This window comes from Monodelphis domestica, chromosome 4 (genome assembly GCF_027887165.1).
Source record: "Monodelphis domestica isolate mMonDom1 chromosome 4, mMonDom1.pri, whole genome shotgun sequence".
In the NCBI taxonomy this organism is placed as follows: domain Eukaryota; kingdom Metazoa; phylum Chordata; class Mammalia; order Didelphimorphia; family Didelphidae; genus Monodelphis; species Monodelphis domestica.
In genome coordinates, this window is record NC_077230.1 from 353,491,038 (window position 1) to 353,504,494 (window position 13,457).

General features: G+C 35.9%; 1 protein-coding gene across 1 annotated transcript; it reads left to right on the plus strand.

Moving 5' to 3' along the window:
* The first annotated feature begins 11,584 nt into the window (after window positions 1–11,584).
* On the plus strand, window positions 11,585–12,538 carry LOC100021749 (olfactory receptor 52P1-like). Its single transcript, XM_016433257.2, has one exon. It carries the CDS (start codon window positions 11,585–11,587, stop codon window positions 12,536–12,538), a length of 954 nt encoding a protein of 317 aa, XP_016288743.1.
* Window positions 12,539–13,457: the final 919 nt, after the last annotated feature.

The window sequence follows — 13,457 nt, forward strand, 5'->3', positions numbered from 1 at the left end:
AAGCTGCTATTGTTTTGGTTTTTTTTCTGTTTTTTAAACCAGAGCTAGTTCCAGCCTGGCCCCCACCCCTTAATTGCTGCTACTTCTCCCACTTCTGCTCCTTTTGCTGCTTCTGCTGCTTCTGTTGCTTCTGCTGCCCTGATCTGTTCCAGCTAATGAGTATAAGCTTCTCATTCCCTAGCCAGAGGGAAGGGAAGCCCCATTTTCCACTGGACAGCTGATTGCCCTCTAGGCTCCACCAGGCTCTTTGCCTTGGCTGGAGGGTCCTAGCCTTCTTTTTTTAACCACCCCTAACCACGCCCCTAACCCCTCCTAGCTGTAGTGCTGCCGCTTGGCCAGGAGAGTTCACTATTGAGCACTGATTTTATTTTTCTCTTTTCTTCTTCCTCTTCTTTTTTTCTTTCTCTTCTCTTTTAATTTCCCCCCTTTTTCTTCTTAGCTACAGTGGTTGTTTGCTACTACTAGATGGCAGCAATAACTAAATAAATAATTTTTAAAAATTAAAAAATGTTTTTTTCCTTTAAAAAAAAATAAAAATCCAATAAAATCATAAAAAATTAAATAACTATGCCCACCTTCTACCCCACCCCTTATAAATATTAAAAATAAATTAATAAAATAAATATATATTATATTTTTTCTCCTTTTATATATATTTATATACTTAATATTGTTAAAAATTAGAGATAATAGATATATATAGAAAAATAAATAGGGACAAAAAGGAATACACCTTTTCAGCAGCACATGGTACATTCACAAAGATTGACAATATACTAGATCATAAAAACATGGCGTGCAAATGCAGAAAAGCAGAAATAATAAAAGCAAACTTTTCAGATCACAAGGCAATAAAAATAATGATCAAGATGGGTACACAGAGAGCCAAATCAAAAATTAATTGGAAATTAAATAATATGGTTCTCCAAAATTGGTTAGTTAGAGAAGAAAACAGAAACAATTAATAATTTCATTGAAGAAAATGACAATGATGAGACATCCTTTCAAACTCTATGGGATGCAGTAAAAGCAGTACTCAGGGGAAAAGTTATATCCTTGAGTTCATATATTAACAAATTAGGGAGGGCAGAGGTCAATTAATTGGACATGCAAATAAAAAAAAACTTGAAAGTGAACAAAGTAAAATCCCCCAGAAGTAAACCAAATTAGAGATCCTAAAAATTAAGGGAGAAATTAATAAAATCAAGTGATAGAAAAGTGTCAGGATACAAAATAAGCCCACATAAGTCATCAGCATTTCTATATATCTCCAACACATCGCAGCAGCAGGAATTAGAAAGAGAAATTTCATTTAAAATCACCCTAGACAATATAAAATACTTAGGAATCTATCTGCTGAGACAAACATAGGAACTATGTGAACACAACTACAAAACACTTTCCACACAAATAAAACTCTATCTGAGCAATTGGAAAAACATTAACTGCTCATGGGTAGGATGAGTTAACATAATAAAAATGACCATCCTACCCAAACTTATCTATTTATTTAGTGCCATACTCATTTAATTAAAAAAAAACTTTCTTAATGAATTAGAAAACACCATAACAAAGTTCATTTGGAAGAACAAAAGATCAAGGATATCCAGGGAAATAATGAAAAAAAAATGCAAAAGAAGGTGGCCTTGCAGTACCAGATCTCAAACTATACTATGAAGCTGTGGTCATCAAAACAATTTGGTACTGGCTAAGAGACAGAAAGAAGGATCAGTGGAATAGACGTGGGGTAAGTAACCTCATCAAGACAGTCAATGACAAGGCCAAAGATCCCAGCTTTTGGTACAAAAATCCACTGTTTGATAAAAACTGCTTGGAAAATTGGAAGACAGTGTGGGAGAGATTAGGTTTGGATCAATACCTCACATCCTACACAAAGATAAACTCAGAATGGGTGAATGACTTGAATGTAAAGAAGGAAACTATAAGTAAATTGTGTGAACACAGAATAGTATACATGTCAGACCTTTGGGAAAGGAAAGATTTTAAAACCAAGCAAGACTTAGAAAAAGCCACAAAATGTAAAATAAATAATTTTGACTACATCAAATTAAAAAGATTTTGAACAAACAAAATCAATGTAACCAAAATCTGAAGGGAAATAGCAAACTGGGATGTAATCCTCATAACAAAAACCTCTGACAAATGTCTAATTATGCAAAATTTCAAGGAGCTAAATCAATTGTACAAAAAATCAATCCATTCTCTAATTGATAAATGGGCAAGGGACATGAATAGGCAGTTTTCTGTTAAAGAAACCAAAACTATTAATAATCACATGAAAAAGTGTTCTAAATCTCTTATAATCAGAGAGATGCAAATCAGAACAACTCTGAGGTATCACCTCACACCTAGCAGATTGGCTAACTTGACCACTATGGAAAATAATGAATGCTGGAGGGGATGTGGCAAAGTGGGGACATTAATTCATTGCTGGTAGAGTTGTGAATTGATACAACCATTCTGGCCGGCTATTTGGAACTATGCCCATAGGGTGATAAAAGACTGTCTGCCCTTTGATTCAGCCATAACACTGCTGGGTTTGTACCCTAAAGAGATAATAAGGAAAAATATTGGTAAAAGAATATTCATAGCTGCTCTCTTTGTGGTGGCAAAAAATTGGAAAAGGAGGGGATGCCCTTGAACTGGGGAATGGCTGAACAAATTGTGGTATATGTTGATGATGGAATACTATTGTGCCCAAAGGAATAATAAAGTGGAGGAATTCCATGGGAACTGGAACAACCTCCAGGAAGTGATGCAGAGTGAAAGGAGCAGAACCAGGAGAACATTGCACACAGATACTGATATACTGTGGTACAATGGAATGTAATGGACTTCTCCATTAGTGGCAATCCCTGAACAAGATGGAGGGATTTATGAGAAAAAATAAAACAATATACACATGCAGAGGAAAACCTGTGGGAGTAAAAACACCGAAGAAAGGCAATTGCTTGACTATAGAAGCTGAAGCGATATGATTGGGGATATAGAATCTAAATGAACATCCTAGTACAAATACCAACAACATGGAAATGGGTTCAGATCAAAGACACATGCAATACCCAGTGGAATTGTGCATCTGCTATGGGAGGGGTGGCGGGAGGGAGGGAGGAAAAGAAAATGATTTTTGTATCCGAAGGAATAATGTTTGAAATTGACCAAATGAAAAAATAATGTTAAAAATTTTAAAAAATAATAGAACCAATAACAGTAAAATAACCAAGGTATAAAATTAAAATTAATTAATTAAATTAATTAAAATGTTTATTTCTAAAAGTATAAGATGACATTATGATTAAATCAGAAATAAAATAGAAGTGATTATTGAGAAAGAAGCCTAAATCATTAAGTGAATTGGTTGCTGGGTGTCTGAGATGGAATTACTAATGAGAATAAGTTAGTAATGGGAAATTACACAAAAGTGGAGAAGGGGGGGTAGAAGATAGAGGAGAAAATGCCATTTTTCCTTATTAAGTCAAAGATTAACATTGAAGAATGAAGGATATCCTGTATTCTCTTATAAAGAAAAAAATCCACAGAAATATTGGTGAAGATTAAATGGAGGGATTTAAATTGGGGTAGGAAGGTGGAGATTTAATTTTAGTGGTGGGAGAACTGAAGAAATTGGAGAAAAGATCATGAGATATCATTAGAGAAAATAATTTTGACATGAGTGAAATCTGCAAAGATTTGGTATTTTGAATACTCATTCTTCCTGAGGAGAAAGGAAATCAGAGCTCTTAGGACTAACTCAAACTGTAAAATGGCATGTATTAGTTGAAGAGATTCCATGGCAAATGGGAAACAAATTTTCTCTGGGTATAGGCTAGCAATGAACTGCAAAATCAGAATTAGAGAGTACATATCATAGAAAAACAATTAGGAATTAAGTGAGAACATGAATAAATTTCTTCAATGAATCTAAAACAGCTCAGAAGAGCAGGCAAAATCACTCATCTAAAACAAACATTAACAAAGTCAAAATATGACAGAAAGTACGTATAGACCAATATCTTATACTCTATACCAAATTGTATAATTTGATCATAATGGTCAAAATGGGTAAGAGATTTATACCTAAAGGGTGCTATTATAAGAAAATTAAAGGAGCATAGAATAGTTTACATGTCAGATAAATGGAGAAAGGAATAATTTAAGAACAAGCTATAGGGTCAAAATTTCTCTAATAAATACCAAATTTCTCAGATAAATAGAGAAGTAAGACATTTCACAGTTGAAAAATGATGTCAAAGGATATGAACAAGCAGTTTTCAGATGAAGAAATCAAAGCCATTGTAGCAGTCCACCCCTAGCTATGGGCAAGGGAAATAGTTAGTATGTACAGAGGGGCTTAGAAGAGAGCATGCTCAGTCTTGCACATGGCTGGGAAAGCCTCTGACCCTTGACCCTAGCTTTCCCCAGGTGAGGTGGGAAAACAGGTTTCTTTGTGTTCATCTGGCTAAGAGAAACCACACCTATACCTTGTCATTAACCAATGATAATCATCCCTTTGTATTGTGTATATTTGCATATCAAAGAGATTAAATACAGGGCCACAGCAAGCTCCGCCTTCTCTCCCTCTCTTGGATCTCAGCTCTCACTGATGCCTTGCTGGAGCTTGGCCTCTGCCCAAGCTCCATCTTTAATTCCTTTCCTTATCTACCTCTCCCACCTGGGACCTGGCTTTTGGCCAGGCACTCTCTTTTCTCTATCATGTCTCTGACCTGTGTGGTATTAATTGTGGATCTCAGGATGGATCATGCCTCTGTGACATCCTAAAGATCGGGGTTATGCTGTGGCCCTATTATAATCAACAAGGCCTGGTTTGTGACTCATTTCTGCCACCTCATATCTATAACTTGGCTCTACCACACCCCTCAGGGTATCCAAAACTTCTATCCTTTTTCTATCTTCCTACCTTGAGGCTTCTCGTGGGTTCGGGGAGCCTCAGCCATCAATAGTCATAAGAAAAATATTCTAGATCACTGTTGATTAGAGAATTACCATACCACCTTACACATGTCAGATTAGCCAATATGAAAATAAAGGAAAATGATACATTTTGGAGGAGATGTGACAAAAATGGGTCACTAATGCACTATTGGAGTCCTGAATTGACCTAATCATTCTGGAATTGATTTACAAGTATGGCTAAAGAACTATAAAATTTCATATACCCTTCGACACAATAATACCAATAGTAAATCTGTATCACAAAGAAGATAGAAAACAAAACAGGAGAAAGAACATAGTTTTACAAAAATATTCATAGCAACTCTTTTTGTGGTGGCAAAGAATTAGAAACTGAGGGGATATTGATCAAATGGTGAATAGTTGAATAAATTGTAGTATATGTTGATGATGTAATACTATTGTACTATAAGAAATGACGAGCAAGATCATTTTAGAAAAAGCTTGAATGATCTACATGAACTGACGCAGAGCAAAAAAAACCAGAGTCATGACCATAACAGCAATATTTTATTACAAAAGACTAAGCTACTCAGCAACAAAATGATCTGGGAAAATTCTGAGGGACTTATGACAAGGAATGCTTCCACCTCCAGAGAAAGCACTGTTGGAGTTAAATTTAGATCAAAGCACACTATCTTTCTCATTAGTTCTTTGTACTTTGATTTGGGTTTTTTGTTTTATATGAGTTTTATCTTACAACTATGATCAATATGGAAGTATTTTTGCAGGATAATACACATACAATCCATATCAAATTGCCTATCATCCCCTAGGGGTAGGGATGGGAGGGAGGGAGGCAATTTGCATATTATAATTTTGGAAAACTTGCTGAAAATTGTCATTACATGTAATTGGGAAAATAAAATGTCTTTGAATCAAAGAAAAAAAAAAGAAGAATGTTTTGTTAAGTGCTAATTTCCTTCCTGACAATGTTAACCCTTACTGTCAAAACCTTGATTATGTAACTCCTGGACACATCAACAAATAAGTTGATGTTCCTGGAGGTAATTTATATTGGTTCTTGTTCCTTCTTACCATTCTGAAATCTGGAGTGTTTCTCTTTACAAGCATCATTTGTAAAGGTTCCCCCCAAATATGTTATTACACAGGTCCTGAGTGAAGCTCTATCAATAACTTTCTAACTTCCCACATAAACTTCTCATAATTCTGTAGGGATGTTTTACATGATGACCCCACTGGACTATGCTCATACTCCTCAGAGGAGTTTGGGCCCCTCTGCCAAACCAGGACTGTCTCTGACCAATATCACCAGAGTGACTCTGAATCAACAAATTAGATGTGCACTAAGGTTAATAATCCTTGGAGGAGCTTTGGGCCCTAGAGAATTTACAGTTCCAGGAAAGTAGTCCAAGGCTATCATAGATACTAGTCTGTTCCTGGTTTCTAGCCCTACTTTTCCTCCATCTGCTTACACATGGATGTAAGAAACAGTGGAGATGCTAGGAAAAGAACCCACAAGGACAGTTCCTGTTAGATAGTGATCTTTGTCTTGGCTAGCCATCTAAAATTCTCTGTTTAGGAGTTGTTGGCTTCCTTAAGTTTCCAAATGTCTCTTAGGTAAGTAAATAGATCTGGGATTAGTTAAGGATGGACAATATTAGGAAGAGTCAGAATATTCAAAAATATGTATGGAGACAACACATTGCTATGAGCCAATTGCAAGACAACTGCTACAATAATAATGAGCTCTTAATCTGATATAATAGAAGACAAAAAGAAGGATGCAATTGACTCAATATTCTCTTCCATGCCAGAGTATATTTGAGTTTTCTATTAATTTTGTGCCAACATTTTCTCTTAATGACATTGTCAAGATAGCCAGTGTAATGTGGAATGTGGGAATTTAAATCAGGCAGCCAAAAGATGTGTGGGAGGAATTGGAGGTGGTGAGCCTGAGAAAAGATCTAGAAAGGCAGAAATGTAGAATAATAAATGTTCATGTTTATTTAAGATGAAAGGTCGCATTCTGTGATGAGAATAGAATTAGACTCTGAATCAAGATATAGGTTAAGATTTCTGCCTCTGAAGGATCTTATGTGATGCTGGGCAACAAATTAACCTTTCCATGCCCCAGGCAACTCTTAATATTTTAAAATGTGCTGGGAAGAGATAGTCTGCAGTGACATTGGGTGTTTCTTCAGAGCAATCTCCTTTCACCCAAACATACATATGCATGCTATGCTAAACTATGTTAAACTGTGAACCCATAAATACATGTCTATCCTGTGGATATATATATATATATATTTGTGAGTATAAATGTATTTGACCTTTCAAGGTTTACAAAATTTTTTTTGTTCTTTAGGTACCCAGAATATGGGAAAAAAATGCATGGAAGTTCTAGAGTCAGAAGTCATGAAGAACTCCTGAAGAGTCTGAGCAAACAGATAATTGAGGTAGATACCAGGTAAGATGGTGAGGACGTGTTCAAGCAAAAGCTAAATGAATCTTTCAGTAGCACCTTGATTAATGCTATAAATGCAGTGTTGCTGTCAAGTGGAGGAATTGGGATAGATAAGCAGTAAAGATATTTCTATTTCTATAATCTTAGACTTTAGTCTAACTCAGATATGAGGCAATTCTTGAAATAATGTAGGAAATATTTTGTACAGTTAAATTTGTTCTATATAAGCTTTGGTCACTAAGCATTAATTAAGCATCTAAACTATGTCATGTCTTATGCTAAGTGCTGGTTTAGGAAAGATGGTCCTAATACTATTAATAAGCTGGTAATCTCCCTGTTTACTCCTCCCCATGCCTTTGCAATCCAAAACCTCAACATAATTGTGTTTAGAATATCAGTGAATCAATCAAAAATGTTTGCTGTGCTTGACTTCTGGAGTTAGCCTGGTGCTTAGTTCCTTTGCACAAGAGACAATGCTCTGTAAGGCATTCAAAGACTTTTAGGGACCATACAAGAATGAAAAGAGACTACAATGTACTGAGAAAACATATTGTACCAAAAACATGGACAAAATGGTACAAGTATGGAACATCCTATAAAAGATATGAAGCATTTTTCATCTCTTGTGCTTACATGGATTTATATATGAATGGCAGAAAGACCACAGTGCCATATTCCCACCTTTCTTGGTATCTTCCTACAGCATTCAATCGAGCACTGTGGACCATGGAAGGACAGTGTAGGAAGCTTGCTTGGATGGGATTCTGCTAAACAATGTTTTTGTTCAAAGCTATGTAGGGAGCAGAGCCAGTTCCTACTGGGCAACTCTGTCCTGATATGGAACAAAAGTAATCCTAATGGAAAATATTCAGAGTAGAGAAGTTTCTTTTCAGTGACATGATGAAAAGGATGCATTTAACACCTCCTTATTGCTAAGAATATGGGACATTGTTCAATTCTGGATTATGATTCCATCCTTTCAATCATGGATTACAAAGAATCAGTTCCATGTGCATAGGCAAGAGTTGATGCATGTAAAGAACAATAAAGTAAGTAGAATTATGAGGATAGAAAACTATTAAGTCTCAGGAATGACCTACGTAATAGTACAGGAATCAGAATAAAATGTCTCAAATGAGATCATCAATAAAGGGTTTGTAAACTCTAAGATGCTTTATAAATATAATTTAATAATAATAACAATAATCATCAAGCAAGCAGTCATTAAATACCTACTATATTCCAGGCATTCTGTTTAAATATTGAGAATGAAAAGAATAAAACCATTCCAAATCTCAAGGAGTTTAGATTACTATAGAGGAAGCCAAAAATACATATATAAATTTCTGCAGAATACACAAAAATAAAATAAATACAGCTAAGTAAAAAGTAACATTTAAAGTTTTACGTCATTCTAATTTTGAAAAACTTTGAAGATTTTGAAAAAAAATATTTTCTCATTAAACAATGGATAAAAGCATAACTTATTTATCATGAAGACTAATTATCATCAATACTAACTTCAATTTCGAGACTGGTCCATTTATGATTTTGAGACTGATGAGATACAGAGATTTAGCTAGGCTAATTAGCATAAGATCAAAGTGACTTCGGCCCAAAGCAGTAGAAGCTGGTGAGCCATGCATCCTCTTCACAGATAACAAATTGTACAGAATTGTAGAACACAACTGTCTGACCATGACTCTCAAGAGTCCTTTATTAGATATATTTCTGGTGCAAGGGTTTTAATTCTGGGGGACGGATCATACCATACCAAGAGGGTCTATTGTGGAATGATCCTCAGTGCTTCTAAATTCCACCTTTTCTCCTCATCCACCCCAATTCTCAAATATACAGGAATTAGACTGTTCTCAGGACTGCTGAAATCTCTTACCACCAGTTCCTAAGGTCAACTGATCCTCTGGGTCCCTGCTTTCTGATCATGCTCCCTTATATAAGTTAATTAGCCCAAGATAAAATTTTGTCAAGTTCCATGCTCTAATGGCATGAATGCAGAAGCATTCTATAATTCTTAACTGTTGGACATTTGAAGTTCCTGTGTCTGATTTATATGCTGCTGTTTATTATTTTATGCTAGCAATTTTCATCCTCCTGTCAGTGAGTATTTACCATCAACTATATCTTCTCATTTCCTTTTTCTGTAATGTATTTGTCTTCAGTAATGTATTTGTGTATGTGAATGTGCTCTCCATCCTTCTGCACAGCATTAAAGATTGTTGAAACATGATTAATTCTTCCTTTGACCAAATTATGAGCATATATTAATTTTTACTAAGAGATTAATGGGCATCTAGGTCTTTCAGACCTGGAGTGAGAAGACCTAAATTGAAAATCAGCCTCAGAAATTATTAGCTGTGACCCTGCACAAGTCATTTAACTCATATTTGCCTTTGTTCCTCATCTGTAAAAATTGAGAAGGAAATGGAACACTATTCCACTTTCTTTGCCAAAAAAAGTCCCATGGAGTCCATGGGTTAATATAGAGTTGGATACAACAGAAAGGCTGAATAATAGTATGAAGAGAACATGTTATAGTGGTTAGGAAGTTGAACACAAAGCCAGGAAGACTTGTATTTAATTCTTGTCTCTGATACATATTATCAGTGTGATCCTGGGAAAGTTATGTAACATATTGGTGCTTTGGGCAGTCTTCTAAAACTAAATTACAGGACAAAAAAATGCTACCTTCATTGAGAGGGGATATTTCCTTATTCAAAAACTCCCTAAGCCAGCAAAAACATAGAACTAATCATGAATCTAGGTCCTGGGTTGAGGTTATAATTGTTTATATTGACTGTTAATTGTGATAATTGATTATAATGTTTTTTTAATTTTTCTCCCTAGATTTTGTTTTTCAGTTGTTCAGTTATTTCACTCGTGTCCAGCTTTTCATGACCCCATTTGAGATTTTTTTCACAAAGATTTTGCAATGGTTTGTCATTTCTTACTCCAGCTCTTTTCTACAGATGAGAAAATGACATCAAAGTGGGTTAAGTGACTTGTCCAGGTTGTATAGCTAGTATCTGAGGATAGATGTAAACTCAAGTTTTCTTGACTCTGTGCCTGGTGTTTTATTCACTGTACCATATAGATAACCTTAAGGTGATCCTCAGTTTTATCATATGTAAAATGAGAGAGTTCGATTATATACCATCTGATATCCTTTCCAATCCTGTCTTTGATCCACAAAGAGGAAAATGTAGATTGTTTGCACTGTACCCTAATGTTCTGTTTGCTCAGAACAATATTTATTTTAACCTTAATTATCTTAACTCTTTGGGAATTTATTTTATATACTTTATTAATTTTTATATCAGGCCCTGGAAGAGAAATTACTATATATTAAAGAGAATTCCTGAGACACGGTCTTGGTCCTTTGGCACCATCTAGTCTATTGCTTTTTATATTTTCTTTGTCCTTAGGAATCCCAAGGGATGTGTTCCTTTTAACATAATTTAGTTAATAAATGAAGTAGAAAAGGGTTCTTTTCCTGTATATATGTTAATTTTCTCTCAAACAATTAGAGATGTCTTAGGATGTTCAAAGGAGGGGCTGAAAAGTGAACTCCTCAAACCTCTATTTATCTAATTGGTCAACCTTTGGTCATTGACAAAGGAACATGGACCTATGTCATTGTATTGCCTATGATGGTGGCCAAACCAATAAAATGATATAATCAACAAACTGATACTCTTCCCCCAAAATCAGCCTATCTAGATAAGTTTAATCATCACAACTTTAATGAGATTTACTTATATTTTATTTGCTACTGAACATAAAATGGAAACTAAAGCAGGAACTGAAGCAACCACTTTGAAAATAACACTATATTGGAAACCACATATGAGCAGGGATTTGTGCAATACAACTTTCTCCTCCCTTCATTTCAATGATGATGAATTCTTACCTTCCTCATTTTTATTATTATGGTTAAAAGCACTGTAAATATCTCTCATCAAGAGCCTCTGAATCATGTGGTCACTGGCTACAATTTTCTTGGGCCTCAGGGTTGTTGATTTTAGCCTAGTGGATTCTAACATTTATTTGTCTAAGCATCTGTCTGTGATATTCTCCATTCTTCTGAATAGTACTGGATTATACCAGATAATCAGAACCTGAGCATGCAGTCCCTGAGATTTCATCATGGTCAAAAACTCAACAGAACACAGCTTCTCTGCTTTCTTCTTGGTTGGGATTCCTGGACTGGAGGCCTTTCACTGCTGGTTCAGCATCCCTATCTTCCTCCTATATACTCTGACCCTACTGGGGAACACCCTCATCATCTTCACAATCAAGTCGGAGCCCAGCCTCCACCAGCCCATGTTTTACTTTCTCTGTATGCTGGGCCTCAATGATATGGCTGTTGCTTCTTCCACAGCCCCCAGGATGCTCAGCATATTCTGGTTGAATGCCCACTTCATTGAATTTGATGCCTGTGTGGCTCAAATGTACTTTATCCACACCTTCTCCATCATCGAGTCAGCCCTATTGGTATGTATGGCCTTTGACCGATATGTGGCCATATGCCACCCACTTCACTATGGCACTATTCTGACTACCTCTCTGGTCATTAGAATGGGAGTGGTTGGGACTGCCCGGGCCATTATTATGGTCTTACCTTGTCCCCTTCTCATATTAAGACTACCCTTCTGTACCAAGTATATCATCAAACATGCCTACTGTGAACATATGGCCATAGTTAAATTGGCATGTGCAAACACCCTCATCAATAGAGCATATGGCATCTCTGTTGCACTCTCTGTCATGGTAATAGACCTAGGTCTAATCACCGTGTCCTACATCAAAATCCTCCAGGCTGTCTTCAGACTCTCCTCCAAGGAAGCTCGATCTAAAGCCCTGGGCACATGTGCTGCCCATGTTTCCACAATTCTGGTCTCCTACATACCTGCTTTGTTTAGCTTCCTCACCCATCGCATTGGTAAGAAAGTGCCCCCATCCATCCACATCATCTTTGCCAGCATCTACCTTCTGGTGCCTCCTACAGTTAACCCCTTAATCTATGGTGTGAAAACAAAACAGATCCGTGATCGAGTGATGCAAATGTTCTTCCCAAACCAGAAGGCTGGGGAACACTAGGTTTCAAAGGGAATAAATAAAAGTAAATGTTTTACAGATCCCAAAGGATTAAGAGTTAATTTAATAAATAGATACACAGTATACACAATATGTAAGGTTTAGTGTGAAGTGGTGGGTATACTCAGGAGTCTCAAATGGATCTGAGACTTCATTCTTTCATAGCTTTCTCTAGAAATATAAATTGTATCTCATCTCTGTTTGTCTTTTCTCTGTAACTCTTGTACAAGTCCTCCCATAAATCTGCACTTATTTTGCAGGGATTGTTGCTCATTTTCTTTTGATATCATAAAGTTACTAGTGGAGCCTTTTAGATATTCACTGGTCATCCATTGTTCTTGACACTTAAACAAGCAACCTCTCTTTCTATCATCTAATTATTTGATGGCATCCTATACTCTTGTCCTCCTTCAGAAATGCTCATTGGATATATTATAGCCTGCTCACACTCATTATATGCCTCTGTATAATATACTTTTTTAGCTTTCAGAAACAGTTGTTTCATGTCTTAATACCACATAGCAATATCAGTAGAATCTAGATACTTATCTTTTTAGATAAGTTTTTATCTTATGAAAGCTTGGAATCAGTAAAGGAGCTTGCCAATCTCATGAAGGGAATTCACCCTCTGTTCCTCTTGCTTCTCTAATCTGGGCCCAACTAATTTTCCATTTGTAATGCCTGAAATGTTTATATATACTGATGGATGAGCTCTATAGATTGTCTACTAATATTTTATTGTATTATGGAAAATATACATTCTTTATCCATTTGATCTTTTTTATTTGGATGGATAAGCCAAACTTCTTTGAGCTTTGTCTCTTCTTGGAGACCATGCAGTGTCCTAGAGTTTGATATAATCAACATTAATACCATTCACAAATAGGAACATCTAGAGTATCTCATCATCTACAGGAAATCC